Genomic DNA, 21,429 nt, shown 5'->3' on the forward strand with positions numbered 1-21,429 from the left:
AGAAAGAATGAATCTGGCCACGAGTGACCAGAGCGAGCATTTTCTTTATGACTCACTCCAGAAAAAAAGCACACTGACCAGCAATCCATTTATAACTTACAACATCAGCATAATTTCATGCTTTTGTTTTTACTTTCCATTCTGAAATTTTATTTTCTATGTATAAAATAAACAGTGGAGATAGGCCAACCTTAAGTCACCAAATGGAATCTAGCAAGCAATGTTCTATTTCTGGGCAGCTTGATCATTCTACTTTATGTTTCACAATTTTGTACTTTTAAGAAATATAAAAAGGATACAATTTTTCAAGCATAAGGTGCTGTCTTATGTGGTCCTATTTTTGAAAGATGGAATTGATCATTCTTTTAAACTTAATTTTAAGTTTTGGTGTAACTTTTTTACTTAGTAAAAAATACACTGTTTCTAAAAACATTCACTTCCTTGTATTTAGAAGATGCCGACAGAATTTATACGTAAGACTACCTCAATCAGAGATTTTCTTTTTGTTTCCACTACTTCTATTTGCAGCAGAGAGCTAAGGATAGTTGGTCTTACCCTGTTGCCTAAACTTCAGTAAATTTTTCCTTCAGAAAAGTAGCCGGCTGAATTGACCTACCTTTACTTCTTTCCTGGTTTTCTGTTTTTCTTTTCCACAAAGGTAATGCCAAGATCTGTCTCTATTTTTGTCCTCCTGCTGTCCTGCCCAGCCCAGCACAGCTGTTCCCACCCCCAGAAAGATCCTAACTCTAGGCCTGACACAGAGTGTTCTAGACTAAAGCAGAATGTTATCTTAGTCTCAGTTTCCTTTCATGCCTGATGCCCTATCTGGCAGCTTTATCTTTTGCCTCATCCTCATTTCTGTTATTCATATGCTCCCTGGTCCCCAAGGGTTCGGCTGGCTCACCTGGCTACTAACTCATAGCCCTCCACACTGGGAGGTAAGAGCCTTAAAGGCAACTCCTGTCTTCATCTGTACCTAGAACTGGGTAAGAACTCTGTTGAGTGTGAAACTGAGTTCAGTCTTGACCTCTTTTTCACGTTCCCAGCAGTTCTCATGCCTAGAACCCACAATTCCTGTGGGTGTTTATGTTTGAGAGGTTTTGTCACACCCTTAAGGATGACAGAAGGCATGGCAACTTTGCACCTGGCTATAACCTAGGTCCCAATGGAGGATCCTGTATTCTTAGGTTAATGTATAGAGTTGGTGAATCACTGTTATATCCTGAGACTAATGTAACATTGTGTGCCAACTATACTAAAGTCTTTTACCAGTTGTAGCCTCTTAGGGCTTCACTGACCTCCTTTATCCCTCTGTCTTTACAATAATGATGGATTTGCTTTGTTTCCAGGATCAAATCAGATTTTCAGGACTGACAAACTAAAAACAGAGTGAAGATGGCTTCTTCCTTTGGTTTCCCTAGGCATAAAAAGTTGTTATTCACATCACAGTCAGGCAGTACTTTCCAAACACCCGGTACGATTGCTGAAAGTATTAATGAAATCACATAAGCAATTTATGTAGTATACAGGAGATACTCAAAGTGTTCATTTTACTTATATTCTGGCAACTCACCAAATTCGTGGGCCTAGGCTGTTTGAGGTCCATCCCCAGCTAATATTTCATGTCAACCCAAGTGTGTAATCCTGCCACTCAGCTCCACAGCCAGAAAAGAGGCTCAGAAATCTCCAAGTGCAAAAATCAAGGCCCAAATTTGGGTCATAGGGGAAAAGGTGGAGGAATAAGAGAATTAAACAAGGTGTTCAACAGATTACTGAGAAAATTTAATACCAGCAAAGGGATATTTAAAACTGCAGGTATTATTTGGATTGACTGATGAAAAAAAGAATTTTACTTTTGCCTAGAATGTTCACATAATGCAAAAGGAGCTTTACTGCTTCAACAGAAGCTGAATGGCCTCAACTGTCCACTGTACTCACAGAGAGCTTCCTTAAGTAAAGAAAAAGCAGGGACCACCTCTTATATGTTTATATCATGAGAAAAGGAACCAAAATAGAAAATGGAAAAAACTCAAAATTCAAGTTTCTATTTCAAGTGGTATTTATTTCCTTACGAAACATCAAAATGTGAGTTAAGTACCCAAGAATCAGAATAAATCTTGCCTCATAACTGTTGGCCAAAACGCTTCCTCAACACAAGAGAACTTTTTGGATGCCAATATGATTTCTCGGGGGTGATAAGTAACCTAGTAATAATGTTAAGGCCCCAACATGAAGAATTTTGGCAACAAAAACAGACGGTTAATTCTACTTAAAAGACAGGGTAGCCCTGCCAGCCAGTGTTGTTCCCAAATGAGGTAATGTCCATGGCTCTTATCTAGCCTTTATGGAGATTTAATGTCATTTACCACTGGCTCTTACAAACCGGCTGCATAATCTCACCTTTTCTCATGTGCGTTACTTCCATCCGTCTCAGCATTGCAATTAGAAACCTCTGGTTTTTAAAATGATTAAGAAACAATTCCCACATGTTTTCTTTTTATGCATGTCCTATAATTTGAGTCTTTCTTCCATCATTCTAGAAAATTCAGAGATCAGCATATTTCTCATTTTCAAGGTATCTTATAGAAAGACTCTGAGGTTGGATTATATGTATGTAAACATTGTTCAAAGAAGCTGAAATGTGTAATTCAAGTAAATGCTCTGTGAAAGAATTTGTTTTCTGATTACAAAATGATTTCCTCCTTTTGAAAAAAAAAAAAAGGATTTTATATTTACTTAGCTGGTTCTGAAAGTCCCATGGAGATTCTCAGACCTTTCAATCCCTAACACCTCTTTTCCAGGTACAGGCTTTTTATGGATTTCAAAGGTAGCTTTATGTAGTGAAGGAATCCATAAGCTGCAGAAAGGAATGAGAAAAAGCCCTCCCCATCTTAACTCATGCTTTCCTCACAAAGAACAACAGAGTGAAACCGAGCTATCACAACATAGATGAGACACCCGAATGGACACGAAAGATAGATTTGCACATGCCTTTGACTTCCTTTCGTCAACCAGGGTACAAACCAATCTTGGTAAAGACAGCAATTGGTTGGGCGAACATGAACACGATACTCAACACCCAATGCCCATGCTGTTTTGTTTTCAACAAGCCCTTCATCTCCCAACAATCAGGAATAAAAGCAACAGCCGCAACCAACCTGAAGTTACAGGGTTTTTACCTTTCATGGTGTTTCACACTTTAGGTAACAGAAAAAGTGAGTATGGGATATTAAAGGCAGCCCAGAGACAGAGAGAAGACCGTGCTCTGTCACCAGGCAGACTGGTGAGACACAAGCCAGATCTGTTAGTGGCTGTGTGTGGGAAACAAGGCTGGGAGGCCCATTTGTACAAGTGGTGAGACAGCCAAAGAAGCAATTCCAACCTCATTACTTCTGACAAAAATTCAGCCGAGAGTGGATCTGCAGGAAAGAAGATCTGATGGCTGATCTCCCCTCCTCCCTCAACCATCTGAGCCCCTCTTCTAACTCAGATACAGAATCTAGGCATCTTTGAAAAGCCTTCGTTACTCATTGCCAGCTCCTTCCCTTCAAAGTAGCAGAGTTTGACAGAATCAAGTCATCTAACTTGTATGGGCCTCAGGGTCCCACGTTTAAAAGCAAGATAATTATCCCTCCAACCATCTCTTCATCACTGAGATAATAATGAGGACCAAGTGAGACAAGTGCTCAAGAGTCTGCACTAAGGAGACCAAGAGAAGGGCACCTGCATGGCTCAGTTGGTTAAGTGTCTGCCTGCAGCCCATAATCCTGGGTCCTGGGATCAAGCCCCCATCAAGCTCTCTGCTCAGTGTGGAGCCTGCTTCTCTCTCTCCCTTTGCAGTTCCCTCTGTTGTGCTCCCTGTCAAATAAATAAATAAAATCTTAAAATAAAAAAGAGGAGAGAGAGAGAGAGAGAGAGAGAGAGACCACTAGAGACCTGCAGCATATACAATACAGACCAGAGGGTCTGCTCTGGGGCCTCTGGGGTCACACAGTCTTTCTGGGAGATCTGCAAGATCAACCTATTTTCAAGATGCCACAAAGACACTCCTTCCCTCCTTTGCTCTCCTTCTTGTACAGCACACAGAAGAGTTTGCCAGGGCTACAAGGTGTGTGATGACGTCCTTGTTCTAATAATGACTAATGGAATGTGTGCTTGTGAGTTCTTGTGTTTTAAGATTTTCTCTTTTAGTTTCTAATTAAATATTGACAGACAATCTCTCAGGAATCCTCAATGACTTTCCTGAAGTTAAAGAGGTCCTGAGACCAGTGTGAGACCAACCAACCTAGAACTTGGTCCCACCGAAGCTTGCAGGTCCTAGGTAGGTCAACTTCCCACCCACCCTGAGCCTTGCTATATGCTGTTCTCTTTGCATGGGGGACTCTCCCTCCCTCCTCTGCTTTGGTTAACTTTTTCTGCTCTTTACTTAGATGTCACTTTCTCTGGGAAGGTCTCCTTGACTTCCCCGAAACCAATCAGGTGGCTCTGCTATGTGTTCCTCTAGCACTTAGCATGCTACATCATGATTGCCCATTTTCAGATCTTTTATCTTTGACTCCTTGAATGCAAGAACTGTTCTGACGGACACAGCAGTATGTAGGAGAGGCACTCAATAACTACTTGCTGAATATATACAACAACCAAGGAAGGAAGGCAAGAAAGGTCTCTTTTGCATTCATTCTCACCTAGAGGGAATTAGTTACTAAAGATATTAGTGTTCTATATTATAGTACCAGCTCATTAAAACTATGATAACAACAATAGTAACTATGTATCACATTATGTATCAGGTACTATTCTTGGCACTTCATATGCATTAATTCATTTAATCTTCACAAAATCCCTACCAGGTATGCATTACTACTACCCTTATCTCAAAAACAAAGACAGAACAATGTATGCTAGTGATACTATAAAATGAAAAAATTTCAAAAAATGAAGACACAGATGTGCAGGTAGCGAGTAGTAGATTTGAGATTGATACCGAGACAGTCTGGCTCCAGAGTCCTATACTGATAACCACTATATACACTGCCTCTCATGTCAGCAGTGTAGACCTCAAGCTTATAGCATATACTGAGATCTCAAGGCCACCTTTCAACTCTGCTCACAAACCAGAAACATGATTTGATATTTAAATCCCACTCCCCTCAATCCTGACCCACCATGAGTGACCCCAGCAGACACATGAACAGATCTCACCATTAAGACCTGTTCCCACATTTATAATTAGGGTTTAAAAAAAGACAGTTTCAGTAAGTCTATTTCTTGCTCATTTGTTGTACTTTAGTCATTTCTAGAGGAAATGTTAAGTTAGAAGCAGTAAGTATACTTGTGTATTTGTTAGAAAGAAAAAGTCTCTTTTGTAGCACAGAGAAAACAGAAAAGTAGGGATAGACCTTCCCATGTACTATGGTGTTGCACTGCAGAGCAAACTCTCCCTGATGTGTATAACTCTGCTTCTGTGTCTTGTGCTAACTTCTCTTTCAAGGAATGCTCACAACTTCACCCCTAACAGAGAATGGCACTTGATGGAAAAGACAAAACTCTATAAATGGTTCAGAGAGGTAAGTCCAAATGGAAAGCATGTATAAAACAGGATTTAATGCAAAAGATGATCTGTGTCGCTGTACTCCTGTTTGTAATGAAAACATTACCCAGGAAATACCTGTTTTTTTCAGCAACAGAAAAAAGTTCTTCAGATAAAGTTAAAACCTTGTGTATCGGGTAGCCCAGGTGGCTCAGTGGTTTAGTGCTGCCTTCAGCCCAGGGCGTGATCCTGGAGACCCAGGATCGAGACCCACATCGGGCTCCCTGCATGGAGCCTGCTTTTCCCGCTGCCTGTGTCTCTTTTTGTCTCCCTGTGTCTCTCATGAATAAATATATAAAGTCTTAAAAAAAAAAAAAAAAAAGCTTGTGTATCAAATCTTTGCCTGCTAACAGTATATGAGAAACCAAAGTTTATCTTGTGCTGTTTGACAAAAAGTAGCTTTATTTACCTGGAGCAGCGTCCCATGAATATGGTTTTGCCGAAAATGCTGGTCAGTGCAGTTTGGGAGTTTGGCCAACAGAGTTCGGATGGTAGTGGGGATTTCATCTACCATAACAAATGGGACCAAGGCACGAGCTGCCATTTCACGGGAACGGTAGACAGGTGAGCGACCACATCTGGGGAGACATAAAAACCACAAGACCATTCAATACTCATTTCCATATCCATGCCTTTGTATATGCTGATATTCTCTCTAGCTCCAGATGGGACATCTGAGCTGGGAGGAGGTAGGATATAGGAGTTCGTTCTTATTCCAAGGATTGTCAATGTGTGTTAGTGTTAGCTCTACAGGTGATTTTCCTTTTCATATAAGTCTCATTAATATCTATGATTTTATCACAGGGATAAATGTAGATTGGCTTTGGGAATGATTGAATAACAGGTAGTAGCAAAAAGAACTTCCTCCTCAACAATCAAACAACTGTTCACTGGGTACTCAAAATGAACAAATGATAAGTGCCATGAGAAATAAAACAGTCATTGTGGTCTTTGAGAAGCCTACACTCTGGATGGCAAGATGAGCAGTTCATTTGAGAAGATGAGCAAAAGCACAAGACAGTCCTGGAAAAATAATAAGCAAGTGATTGTCAAATTTTGGCTACATGAGGATAAGACTGTAGGTTGTGGTATCGAGAGGGATAGAATCCAGGAAAGCAAGCATGATTTTAAGAAGGCTGAAACCAGGAAGTTCTTTTAACCAGAAAGAGTGGTATAGAGTAAAGGTAAAAATGCTCAAGGTATAAGTAGATGTGTCTGACTGAAGTAGAGGCTTCAGAAATAACAGTGGAACTTCAGGCTGAGAAGTGGGCCTGGCCAGACTGGGTAGTGCCACAAATGGCAGACTACATGATCTTAAACTTATTGTCAAGAGTAAGAGCTAGACCCTCAAGTCACTGAATCCTTCCCTCTAGGCTGACTCACACCCAAAGAACTGGAATAAAAGCCAGTTCTTAAATCAGTGAAAGTCACGGACAAGTGGTACTTTGAGATTCTACATAGGTCATTAGAAAGGCAGGTCATCTAAGGGCCTCTTGACTTTGTAAACACTCAGAACCTGAGAGTCCACAACCATTTTGCTGAAACTGTGCACTTCAGAGCCTTCACACAGATAGTATTATTTGAGAGGAAGGCCCAATTTATTAAGACACCATGATCTTTTATCCAATTCAAAAAGCAACTCCACTTACAGAAATATCTTGGATGCTAAGATAAGGATGGGGAAGATCAGAAGACAGCAGACTCTGTGAAGGAAAGAGATGGTCTCTTGCTTCGTTTTCAAAATTAAATAGTATTCCAAAAGGAATTATTGGTAAGATCCGGGCCATGTAGGCTTCGCATGTGGAAGGATGAAGCCCTATGACTGAAACATTTCTAATATCCCAGAGGCATCACTGACATTTATCTTAATAGGACAATGAAAGAACAGATACAATTTCTATACAAATGGAATACCCCAAACAGAATTTCATCATGGGGAGCGGGGAGAGAGAGAGGAGGAAGAGGCACAGGGTAAGTCAAACATTGTGTCATTTCCCCCCTATCAGCTCAGCACACACTTTATGGATTGAGAGGAGCTCACCTTACAGCACACTCTGAGAAGATACTGAGGGCTGATGTTACAGTAAGTCACTAGAAATTTCCCAATGGTCTTTGAGTAGGTTTTGCCAAACCACCCATTTTCTATGTATTTTTCCTTTAAAATGATTAAATATTTAATCTTTAATTGGCAAATTAAATTGGTAAAATGTTTGCTTTGGCCCATGGTGCAAGGGGTAGGGGGAGTGACAAACTTCACTTGACAGAGAAAAGAAAATACTCTGAAAATGCTTTGAGATTTAATTAGCAAATGACCTCACTCAGCCCAGTCATGTGTCGGGAGCTTCCCCATCTGTCCGTCCCCTACCCCTCCAACACACACACTTTGTGGTAGAGGGTGTTTTATGTTACCGAACAGGGCTCTTGTATATAAATGTTTCTTTTCAAATACAAATAACTCTGACATGGTCACAGATGTTTAGTTTCTAATTAGCAGTAACTGTACACTAAAGAAGGCCCCTCCTTTTGCTCCTGACCTTTAGCAAATGATGATTTCCCAAAGGAATCTGGCATCCATACAGGAGAAATAATAGAAAGTGGGAAAAGTGCCAGAATTTTCTGCTTTTGGATACTCTGTGCTAAGGTACTTTCCAAATGCACACAATCCGGTTAAAGAGCAAAACAAAATCTCCCCTAAAAAAGTAATGCAATTACAGAAAAAGAGCTTATTTTAAAAGTAATATTTAATTATCACTCATTATGAAACAACGATTAAATGTAATTTAAAACTCCTCTCTATTGCACATTATTAAAAACGGAAGGATAGATTATAGTCAACACACACACACACACACACACACACACACACCCATACCCATTAAGCAAAAAACATTTCCAGGTTACTGTTTTGTCACGTACTGGGGGGCTGGGAGGGGTCTGATGAGATTTAGCTTTTCTCCGGTTCTATATGGCCTGGAGTGTGAGGGGATATAAACATAGTCTTTTTAGCCCTGAGCAGAATATATTTGAAGGAAGCTTAAATCTATCTTTCCTTTGGATAGAATCTCCTAGTCTGACTCAGTAAATGTGCCAAAACCAAGCAGAGATGCTTTTTGGGGTTAGAGAGTGTAGTGGCTATAAAGGATGGAAAATCAGAACACCTGGGTCTCCATCCTGCTTTTGGACACCGTTTTATGACCTGGACAAGTCACCGTAACCTCTCTGGGTCTCAGTTGAGCCGACAGTGGTAGCAATAATCTATACCCAGTGTTTTCATCTGATGTCTACAAGAACATTCCAAGAGGAAAGATGCTTTGTTGATACAAAGTTTCCGTAGTGCAATGTACCTGTGCCCAGTACAGGACCAGCATGTTCTAAGTTTGTACACCTCTAAATGGCTTCAATGAGAGAATTAGGACTGTGGTGTGAATGCTGGACCATTTTTAAGAAGATAAGATGACAGAATGATGATATGAAGGTAGTGAGTTTTGTTTTGGGCTTTGTGTGTGTGTGTGTGTGTGTGTGTGTGTGTATCTCCATTAAAAGAGAGGAAGAGGCATGTCAAGCCCTTCTGAAAAGAAGTGGAACTGCTTCTGTCTCTCTAATCCTCAGTTTCTTCTGGAAAACAAAGCAAATGGATTTGGGATCTGGAAGGTCATTTCTCCTTTAACTATTGTTTGAAAAACACATCCTCAGTAGCCCCAGCTATATTCTAGGCCTGAATACTGAGTCCTTCCACAGAATGTACAGGACATGCAGATACCCAAACCTCTAGACCTTTCACTCCAATTAACCATTTCCACGTTCATTTTAATCTCATATTTACTGAGCACCTCCTGTGTTCTCAGCACTGTGTAACATGAAAATGACACATCTGTCATCATAATACTTGCATTCTGCAATTATATAGCCTTGGCAGTTTATAAAACAGCTGCACACCCATATTTCTCTATCATGCAACATTCCTGCAGGACATGAGGGCATTATAAACCTAAATTAACAGATGAAACATAAAACGAAGCTCAGAGAAGCTAAGTGGACCCTTCAGGATATACAAGCAGTAGCACCCATGCCAGAACCACTATCCAAGGCTCCGAGATGGAGCCTGTGAGCTATTCCAAGCTGTAGCTCACACCTGGAAATGGAGGGAGCATAAAAATATCTCCCAGCTAATAAAAACACAAGCTTTACAAGTTATGTAGAAAATCTCTAAATGAGTGTGTTGAGTTTTTTGTTTTTAATATTTGTGGGATCATGACAACATTTCAGAATCTAATGTACACTGTGGTGCTCTCAAAAGAGAAACAGAGGGATCCCTGGGTGGCGCAGCGGTTTGGCGCCTGCCTTTGGCCCAGGGCGCGATCCTGGACACCCGGGATCGAATCCCACATCAGGCTCCCGGTGCATGGAGCCTGCTTCTCCCTCTGCCTGTGTCTCTGCCTCTCTCTCTCTCTCTCTCTCTGTATGACTATCATAAATAAATAAAAATTAAAAAAAAAAAAAAAAAAAAAAAAAGAGAAACAGATTTACAAACATATACATGCAATTTCCCATATAATTTCAGAAGTTCATGACACACACCCAAAACCCTTGGGGCAGTGTTTCCCAGACCCAGGGCAAGAATCTCCTGTTGCTCTTTTACACGCAGTGTGACTGCCAGGTATGTGCTCTGCTTTAGAGATAGGGAGATGGAGAACAGGACTTCACTCACAGGAAATCACCAGTCAAGGGGGAAGCCAGACAGATAACCCCATGATCACAAACCAGTAGTACCCATGGAGATACACATGGCTGTGAGCAGCACAGAGAAGCCAAGCAGAAGGGAGAGTTGGAGTGGTTTTCTGGAAGACATAAAGGACCTTCAAATGAGGATAATACATCCTTCTGGACTTCAGAAACCCTGGGGAAGCCTGAAGAGTTTAGAATATGGTATCCTGAGCAGGCAAGAGTTCTTCTGAGATCTTCCTCCCAGTTCACCTTGTTTCCTAGAGTGGTGGCTGAGCTTTATCCAGGTTTTCCTCTCTATATTTACCCTAAGAATCTGCTCCAATTTTCCTGAAAGGTTTCACAGGTAAGTGGCTGGACATCACCCAAACTGTCTCTGTTCACCCTTATCTCCTAGACGAGGCATTGAGACATCTACTGAGTGCCTAGCACAAGCACACACTGGGATAGGTACCAGAAAATCAGATAGCAAAGCCACTCCCATGCCCCAGGATCCTACAGTGCAGTGGGAAAGACAGGCCAATCAGCCAGTGCTTCTCAGGGCCACAAGAAGTAAACACAGGCTGTTGTAGTAGAGCTAAGGGGAGATACACAGACAAGAGGGTGGATAGTCTGGGAGATATGGTCCAGCTGGGATGAAACAGTGGCTAAAGGAGAGAACATTTGGGTTTGGCCTGTGTCTTTCCCTACATAAACCCAAACTGCCCCTCTGTGTATCCAGACAGAAGGAAGTGAACTGAATTTTACTAAATGCCTACTGTGTACTGTGATTGGCTGTTTACTTTAGACATGCTGTTTCATTTACTTCACTGAATCTTCATTTAAGGTCATTATCATCATCCCTCTCTTAAGATGAGGAAAGTGATCCCAACATACTTGAGATCCTAAAAATAGCAAGTGGCAGATCCTGCATTCCAGTTAAGGTCTGTCCACCTGCAAAATCCAGTCTTTCTAAGCCTTGACAATGCAGATGCCTCAAAATCTTTAGCCTTGGAAAAGCTTTGGAAAAGCTCACCCTAGTCACACTGAAGTGTGACTGGTTTATGGAACCATCCAGTCTCTAATTGGTAGAATGTGAAGCACAACAATAAAAATGATGCTGACAATAGCTAACACTTCCTGAGCTTCTTTTTTTTCTTTAAGATTTTATTTATTTATTCATGAGAGACACACACACACAGAGAGATGCAGAGACACAGGCAGAGGGAGAAGCAGGCTCCATGCAGGGAGCCCAACGTGGGACTCGATCCCAGGTCTCCAGGATCACAACCCAGGCTGCAGGCGGTGCTAAACCGCTGCACCACCAGGGCTGCCCACTTCCTGAGTTTCTACAGAGGTCCAGACTTAGTGTTAAAATCTTTGCGTGTATTACATCATTTAATCTTCACAGCAAGGGGCACCCGGGTGGCTCAGCGGTTGAGCATCTGCCTTTGGCTCAGGTCCTGGGGTCCTGGGATCGAGTCCCACGTCGGGCTTCCCACAGTGAGCCTGCTTCTCCCTCTGTGTCTCTGCCTCTCTCTCTGTTTCTCTCATGAATAAATAAATAAAATCTTAAAAAAAAATCCTCACAGCAAGACAGAATGGCTGAGAGAACACTTCTAGGCAATGCGAGGGAAGCATTTTTGAAAGGACTTCGTAAGGTTCAGTGACCTCATGTGAATCCCTCATTTCATGAGGATCAGAGTGCCAGACTTCCGAGAAGTCTCAGAATGACTTCACAATCCAGCTAGTATCTCCTTCTACTCTCCCTTACTGACATAATTAATGCTCCTCCAGTTCCTCTGCATTCCCAGACCCAGCTCCAGTCTTATCCTCACTTTCTGGAGGCCAAGCTGCATCTTGTACAAAACAGAAGCCCCCACACTTCTGCTGCTGATGAAGATGATCATCTACCTTTTCTAGATGCCCCTACCTGACCAAGGGGTTGACATCCTGGGAGCTGGGCTGAATTTAAAGAAGCTATGTGTGACTTACTTCCAGGTCCCTCACCAGATTTACTCAAGAATGCCCTGCCATCATGGTCTGTTTCTCACGCAGCAGCGCCATCTGCCATTGGGGAATGGTCAACTTTTGATAAAAGTTGCGATAATCCTACCTTGCAGGATATCTCTGCAGGCTGGGTGAGAAGGCAGAGGCTGAGACCTCAGGTGATACTGTTCTAAAAAGAAAAATCTTGCTAACAAGTTGACCCTTGAATAACATGGGTCTGAACTGCACAGGCCCACTAATATGCAGATTTTTTTCAATAAATATATTGGAAAAAATTGGGGGGAGGATATTTGTGATAATTTGAAAAACTCGCAGACGAACTATATAGCCTAGAGATACTGAAAATTTTTCAGAAAAAAATAGGCATTGTATACTCTAAGGATACAGTATACAATATATATAACATATAAAACTGTGTGTCAGTCAACTGTTCATTATCAATACAAAGCTTCCAGTCAACAGTCGGCTATCAGTTAAGTTCTGGGGGAGCCAAAAGCTACATGCAGATTTTCAACTGTATGCAGTAGAAGGGTCAGTGGCCCTAAGCCTGGAGTTGTTCAAGGGTCAACTGCGTATGTTCCGTCAAACCAACTATTGTTTCATCCTTAGCACCTCTGCCCATGTAATTCGCTCTCACTGGAATGAATGTCCTTTCACCCTCTATACTTGGGGGACCCCTCTTCTTCTGAACTCTGCTCAGGTATCAGGTCTTTCGCAAGAGAGCAGAAACATAGGACAGGAGCCAAGAACATGTCCTGGAATCTAGAAGACCTTAGTTTAAATCCAGGTCCTGCCACTTACTAGTGTATGACCTTGGGCAGGTCAGTGAACCTCCTAAATTTTTATCTTCAATAAAATGGGCAAGAGAAATAACCTCATAGTGCCCTTGTGAAGCCTAAATGAGTTAAAGCATATGAGACGCAACACCTACAAGTTAGTGATCAGTAAGTGGGAGCTATCATTGAAGCAACAGGTGGAATACCTCGCAAACTTAAAAGCTTTTTATCCACGGGTACAAACTCCATCTCAACCACTGGCTGAGGACCCAGAGCCCTGCTTATACGAAACAAGCTTCAAGGGCTTATAAAGGCTACCCTTCCCCCTCCCCACCAAAGGAGCTGGAAAAGACGGATGGGAGATTGAGTTTCTTTGGGGGCAACTGGCTAGTTATGTGAGGCCCACTGCCTTTATTCTTCAGGTCCAGGATCCAAATTGTATTCCATTCTAACCTGTGTCTAATGCTGTTTCACCAAAGAGTTATTTTTCCTTTTCATTGTGTATAGTTCTTAGTTTCAAATCTTGCCTTCCGGAAACATGTACATTTGTGTGGGTATGTGTGCATGCGCAAGAGAGAAACCACTACAAAAATAAGTTTGTACCAGTGAATCTGAAGAAGCAGACATTTCAGCATGTCCTGTGACTATTAATTATGTTTTTGTTATACCATGTGGCATTCCTGAAGCCCTTCTCCCACATTCTCAGGTGAGTTTAGTACCCATCAAGGTTGCCAGATTCTCTACTTGTCCTTCCTATACCAATTTTCAGTTCATCAAAAGCCCTACACCACCCGAACTCCTTGTTCCTTTTCCTGAAACTCAAACCACTAGCACTTAAAAGTACCATTTACTGTAATCTTGCCCTCTGCACAGCTCATGGATTTCTTTATTCAAATATATTTCTTGGAAGGATAATGGGTTCAGGATTTTTTGAAGTCTGATTTTCTAAAGTCTTTGGTTTGGGTAGTAAGAGGGAAATAAAAGCAGTAGGCAGCAGCTAAGCTAGAAATGGAACATTTCCAGCTTTCCTGGACAAATATATATATGTATATATATGTATCTACAGGCAGAATGCTAAGTTTAAATGTTTATCTACTGGGTAGCTCACAGCAGTAACTGCTCTTTGCAAATTAACTCCAAACAACACAGGTGAACCTTTTTTAAAAAATGTTTTTATGAAGAAATGCTGACAATAACAAACCACAAGAGAACATCTGAAAACAGCAGCGTGTAACCACCTGGGACAGCCCAACCACAGAGTTAAGCCATAGAAGGCACATTCTCTTAAGATCACCTGCCCTCCACCTCCAAGTTACCAAAGTTTTATGCAGACTGACCAGTCACAGGCTGCTAATCCCAAAGTGGTGAACATGGCAGCTGCCAGGAGCTGGGAATCGGCCTCCATTGCAGTGACACCCCTCCATCTGCTCCTGCAAGAGCTGGGCACAGCATTAGGCCACGTATGTGGCAAATGCACGGAGGCATGAGTGCAATGACAATGGCTACTTGCATCCATGCCATTTCTTTTGGTATTAGGAAATACAGTGAGGGCATTGTCCAACAGGGACAGAAGAAGGTATCTAGGGTGGTACTTACTTCAAAAAGCTCTTTGAATACTGCTCTTTAATTATTTAGAATTATAATCATGTCTTGAATGAAAGGATCATGATTTCTGAATGTGAATCCTTGGTTACTTGTTGAGATCAAAATATACAAAGTGTGAAAATTATACTTCATCTGAAATTTCATTCCATTCTTTCATTTTTTTTTTTTTTGCCTAGATAACAATAAATTCAATTTGAAACTGAATTTTTCAGATTCCAACCAAATGGTCTAGACAATTGGAAAGAAGGGGTTTTTCTTTGGAGCAATGAATCGTGGTGTACCTTCACAATGATTTTTTTCCTGACTCTGGGAAAAAAACATGAAAAATACTTTATAGCAACAGAAATGCAAATACTTTGGAAGACTAGAGATTAAAAAGGAATAATTAATTTCAGTCTTTACCCAAAATAAGATGGAGTATTTATGAAGGGAAAAAAATACAGATATATAACATCAAAAGTACAAAATTTTCCAAAACAATAAAAATAATCAGTAGATACAGTTTGAAATTTTGGTATAATCTTCCCTCCCTGTGCACGTGCGGGTTTTCTGACACTGAATCAATAAGCTGCATACTGGTCTACTGGTCTCCTTATGGACAGCTAGAAAAGCTGGATCTACCCTCAGGGCTCCCGGGGCTGGGATAAGCTGTGTGCAGGGCAGGAGCTGAGAGCGGCAGCCCATGCAGACTGAGGGAAAGAGCTGCACATTCTTCTCAAAAGCAAAAGCCCTCATACTGTTTCTTCTCTGGTTCTACAAAAAGCTGAGCGATGAGCACATTCAGGCAGCCAGTGACTCTCTAAAGGGACTGAACATAATACTTGGCTCCAGGATGTCTTCCTTCTTTCCTTGCCGGTAGTCAGAGGCTCAGAGGAAATAGTCCTGAATACACAGGGTCTCCTTAGAGGATGGTCACTGCTCAAAGGCCAAGTTCTCAAAGCAGTTTTATACCGTTGAAAGTCACTCCATTAAACTTTACAGAGTGTGGATCCATATTTACCATGGGTGGTTTCCAGTTCACAAACACAGGACTGGGTGGTCAACTCAACGGACTACACAAAGGTATAGAGAGAATTTACCTTCTTCTTATTCTAATACATATACATAAGAGGAACATTTAGAAAGGAATGTTTTTGGTTCAGTTGAAAAAGTTTTGTTTGTAGCTTTCAAATGTTTCAGAACCCATGACAGCTCTCTATTGGCACATTAAATATAAATGTCTCATTCTGGCATTCAAAGCATCCTCAATCTAGCCCAAGACTGAGTGAGCAAATCACAGGTGCCAAGTAAATCTTTCTTGAACCAATAGAACCTGACTTTTCAGGTGACTATATCTAAAAAAATGTTAAAATCTTATAAAATCTAAATATCCTATGAATCAACTGCTTAGCATACACTTATGATAATTTTTATTTTTAATTTTTTTCACTTATGATAATTTTTAAATAAACACTTTTAAATATGAACAGCTCTATGAACTTCCCTTTTGACAAGAATTTGTTAGGTTTTTGAAGGACTCCAATACCCAAGACTAAAACCCAAGAAAAGAAAAAAAATGAAGGTAGGATCATTCACTATGTGTCTGCTAGATTTCAGGCAATATGCTAGATATTTTTGAATATATTATGACATTTTTTTAGTACTTATATAAACCCTTTAAAATAAGTATATAATACTATATAAATATGTAGGTTTTTGCTCTAGATGGTCTAGTGGGAACATGTATAGAATGATGAGTTATCAAATAAAATGTAACCACAATTAAATAAATTGCATTGTGCCAATTTCTTTCAGTTATGGTAATAGAGGTGTAATCCTCTGTAAGCAATTTATTCCACTTAATCCCACTTGTTAGAAATCATATTTGCAGACCCTATACATAATGAATTGGTGGCCTAGAAAGGTTTCCTACTGCTCCAAATAGTGTTTTACAAAATGAAACCTAAAGCTTTATAGTATATTATCTTTAAGGAAGGCAAACTAGTCACCAGGACACAATAACTGACCCAAAGTCATCCAGCAAATGAGTCTTTGTAGCACAACCATCAACCAGAAGTTAACAAAGAACCCCATATCAGACTGGCACAGGCTCCCCAAAGGTTGTGGCAGTGTCTTCTACTGACTTCAATCAATACTGAATGCCTCTGGTCAAATCATGTACAGTCATTTAAAGTATAGCATTTATTTAGAGACAAGTTCAAAATGTCCAAGAATAGAAATCCTTAACATTTTTAATGACAAGAAGAGACACATGCAGGTCAGTACACTGGCTCTTCGCTGGCTTGGAAAAAATAATACACATAATAATCAGCTTTAAGTGACGATTATGACGGAGTAAAAGCTGGTGTGAGTAGAAACTCTCACATGGGCCCCGTGGTGTCTCTGGAGTGAGGCTACTTTTAAGACATCCTCAGAGTAAAATATTAGCATCTAGCAATGTGGCCACAGGCAAATTACATAATGTCTCTTCATAGCCTCATCTGTAAAAGGAGATTAAAATAAGTGATCTCTAAGGTCCTCTTCAATAACCGAATCCTACAATTCAATGGACATTTAAACATCCTAGGCAGATAGCTATCTTCTTATTTTAAAGTATCTTTATGACCTCTCTTGACTTGTTCCATTGCTTAATCTCATAATAATATTGATGCCAATAATAAAAGTTTTATGTCTAACACTACCCACACTCAATCTTTCTAAACTTGGAGCCAATTTTCTCTCATTTGAGCTTTTCTGTAGTTGGAGAACAAATGACCAGTGTTTTCGACACACAGGAAAACCCTTCATTAACTGTATTGGAATCCTGTCATTAAATCACCCCTTGCTCTTCCCTTCCGCAGGCTAAAACCACCCAACTCCTTTAATCAATGTAGAACCTCTTCTCTAGAATCTAGTTAATTATTTTGCCTCTACAAAGAGTTAAAAGAATCTTCCCAATACTATCAGCTAAAACAATGATTTGTGCTACTGCATTGTGAGAGAAATTTAGAAATCTGAGCATTTCTTCGGATTTGATTACTCTCCAGAGATTGCAATTTGTTTTTGCGAAGGCCAATTAATGCCCCTGAATGACCCTCCTATGTTTCGTAGCAACATTTCAAGCTAAAATCAGAGAGACCGAATTTTAAAAAACCATAAACTACATGGAAAGTTTTGAAAAATTCCAAGAAACTGCATATTTGGGGCCTGAAAAAAAAAGAGCACCAAAAAGCAAGGAATACTGAGATGTTAGCAACAGACCTACCCCAGGGAAGATTCCTTCCTCAAATGAAGACTGCAATTAGGTAAATTGAGTTATACATCAGCAAGCCTATAGCATCCAAACAGACCATTGCCAGCCCTATTTTTGAATACCTTCAGGGAAAGTTTTACATCCTCTTTTGGTTGCCCCAAAGCCCATATTAGTGTCACAATCAAAAAGTACTGATGTATAATTATACTCTTTCCTGCTGCAACTTAATTTCTTTTTGCTGGTTCTATATGCCAGGGAAATTAATGAATCTACATCTAAAAGCACAACTTTCTGACTTGCGCCCAAAATATATTCTGAATAATAAGAAAACAACTGAATTAAAAAAAAAAAAAAAACTCTGAACTGACATGTCAACAAAGAAGATATATGGATGGCAAATAAACACAGGTAAAGATGCTCAACATCCTTTGTCGTTAGGGAAGTTCAAATCAAAACCATAATGAAATACTACTTACACACTCACTAGAAAGACTAAAATTAAAGACTGAGCATATTAAGAGTTGACTGGGATATGGAACAACTGCAACTCTCATCCTTTGCTGGTGGGAACATAAAATGGTATATCACTTTGGAAAACATTTGACATATAAAGTTAAACATATGCCATCCATACAACCTACTCATTCCACTCCTAGGTGTTTATGCTAAAGAAATGAAAACATGTCAATCCAAAGACTTGTACATGAATATTCCTAGTACCCTCATTTGTAAGAGTCAAAACAAGATATAGCACAAATGTCCAGCAACAGGTGAGTCTGTAAAAAAAAATTGTGGTACATCTGAACAATGAAATACTATTTAGTGATAAAAGAGAACAGACACACATAATAACATGAATGACTCTCAAAATTAATATGCTGAGTGATAAAGCCAGGCAAAATAGATTGCATACTGTAGGATTCCATTTTTATGAATGGAAATTATAAAATGCAAATTAATCTACGGTGATAGAACACAGGACAGCCGTTGCCAGGTGACGGGAGCAGAGTGGCTAGAGATGGTTACAAAGAGGCACAAGGAAACTTTTGTAGGTGATAGATATGTTCACTATCTTGATAGGGTGATGGTTTTATGGGTGTACAAATTTATCAAATAGTACACATTAAACACGAACATGCATTTTATTTTACACCAATTGTACCTCCATAACGTTGGTTTAAAGAATAACCTTTCACATACCTTAGAAAAGTTACTAAGCTATCCACATCCCATCTGGTTTTCCTTCTCTGTTTCCAGTTCCACTTGTACAACATCTCAAGTCTTCCCTTCCTCAGATCAAACAGGCCCAGCTATTTCCTTTGAACTTTTATGACCAGAATTAATTTTTCCTTATGCTCTCTTAAATAGTCAAATCAATAAACACTGAAATTCTAACAATTAATCATATAAGAATAAAAAAAAGAATTTTCTTTTTTTTCTGGAACTATGTTCCAAATCAACATGTTGTTCTAGGACAGGCTTAGAAAGATTAAGTGACTTGCTCAAGCTTAGAACAGGAGTGAATGAACAAGCTGATATTCAAAATCAAATCTGTCTGCCTCTACTGTGTGGGCTAGTTGCAAAAACTAACGTGCTTCAACTATGAGACCTTTTTACCATCATAGGATTGAAGAGCAGTAAAACATATTAAAAGAAATTCAATTTCATTACACTTACATACACTTGACAACTCAAACCATACAACTGAACAACATCAGATATGTTGGGCCAGCTTTAATAAACACATCTGCATTTAGCAGTAGGATTTTCCATGTGGTTATTAAGGTTAAACAGATTTTCCCCCCCATCTTGAGTAGATTAAACCTGCTTCCTAATATCTTTTATTTTTGGTTATTTTAATAATTTGCTTATTCCACAGTGAAAAGTCAAATTTCAACTCATCCCAGTTTGAATCATGTCAATTACTGAGAAAACAGAAGCCAAGTAATTTAATATAGTCCAAATGAATACACAATGGAGACCACTGTGCAAAGTTTAAAGATGAAACAAAACTGATCACACACACACACACACCCTACTACTAATTAAAAATATACTAGTGTTACAACTATACAATTTCAGTGGTGGTATTATCTTTGTTCAGAAGCAAGGTACACTGCTATATGACTGAAGCTCTCCAGCATTTAATTAGGTTATTAATTATAAGGAGAATCACATTACCTTTAAGAACTTCCTTGGATCGTGACTATGGCTTAATACATTAATTTCACGGTGATTGTATTTAAGATGAGGAGCATGTCAATAAAGAATTCTGGCCACATCTTCCAACAAGTACACGTGACTAAAGGTTTGGGCTGTGACACAGTTTGATATATTCACTGGAAAAAAAATTCACTAATTCTCACTGCTAATTTTAGTGGCCAAGAGATATTTTACATTGCATTTCAGGTAAAAGTAGCATTCCAAGGAATCTTTACAGAAGATATACACATGAATATAAGAAGAAACAAGAAAATTAAGTGGCACTTATTTATTTCCATTTGATTTTAATAAATTAAGCCTCAATTCTGTATCATCTTACTTCCAAGCTTCCCTCCTTGCCCATCGAAGAAGAAGAAGAAGAAGAAGAAGAAGAAGAAGAAGAAGAAGAAGAAGAAGAAGTAGTAGTAGTAGTAGTAGTAGTAGTAGTAGTAGTAGTAGTAGTAGTAAAGTCAGTGCAAATTATATGAGTCATTCTTCAATCATGCCAAGGATATAACCTTCAACCTAAGATTAAAAATAAAGCGCTATGTGTGAAACTCAATACTGTTTAACTTTTGGGTGCTAAGATCTAATAAATATAACATTTCAAAGGAAAATTAAACAATCTGGATCACTTTCATTCATCATCATGATTTCACCAGTAGATTTCTATGGCTTTGGCGACATTTGCTAATATTTAGATCCTGGGTAAGCTGGTGGAATTTGCCATCACTTTGTTTATAATCAGTATCGCCAGTTCGTACAAGGCACCGAAAAGTCCTCCACTCTCCTATATACTTCAAAGCATTTCATTTATTATTTAAATGATTATTCTGACAAAACCATTAGTCAAGAAGAAAGCAAAGAAATCTTAGTTTTTAAGGTGGAGATTTTTAAAGATGCATCTTCCACATTAGACTGCTTTAATCACCAATGCTATTTCTGGCAAAACCTTTATTTCCGGTAAGAAAACTTTTTTAAAAAAATCCAATTTTTCTTACCTATAAGAAAAGGTCAGGGCTTATTTTTACTGGTTTCACTCAAAATGAGTTTTATATATTTTAAATTTACTTTAACTTCTTTGTAGGCCCCTATATTTTCTTGCTTTTTCTATGGAAAATACTAAATTTGAGAAAAGTATTGAAGCCATGATGAATGTCTCACAACTTCCTTCAAAAGATGGCAGGGGGCAGCCCGGGTGGCTCAGCGGTTTAGCGCCGCCTTCAGCCCAGGGCGTGATCCTGGAGACCCGGGATCGAGTCCCACGTCGGGCTCCCTGCATGGAGCCTGCTTCTCCCTCTGCCTGTGTCTCT

The 21,429-nt window shown here is 39.7% G+C and overlaps 1 protein-coding gene across 2 annotated transcripts in view; it reads right to left on the minus strand.

Moving 5' to 3' along the window:
- THADA (THADA armadillo repeat containing) overlaps positions 1 to 21,429 on the minus strand; it is a 329,797-nt gene that overhangs the window by 144,102 nt on the left and 164,266 nt on the right. For both annotated transcript variants that reach the window (XM_041754451.1, XM_041754452.1), the window contains one exon: positions 6,000 to 6,168. In XM_041754451.1, coding sequence (XP_041610385.1) covers positions 6,000 to 6,168 — 169 coding nt within the window. The remainder of the gene's footprint in view (positions 1 to 5,999; positions 6,169 to 21,429) is intronic.

Source organism: Vulpes lagopus, chromosome 5 (assembly GCF_018345385.1).
Source record: "Vulpes lagopus strain Blue_001 chromosome 5, ASM1834538v1, whole genome shotgun sequence".
NCBI lineage: Eukaryota > Metazoa > Chordata > Mammalia > Carnivora > Canidae > Vulpes > Vulpes lagopus.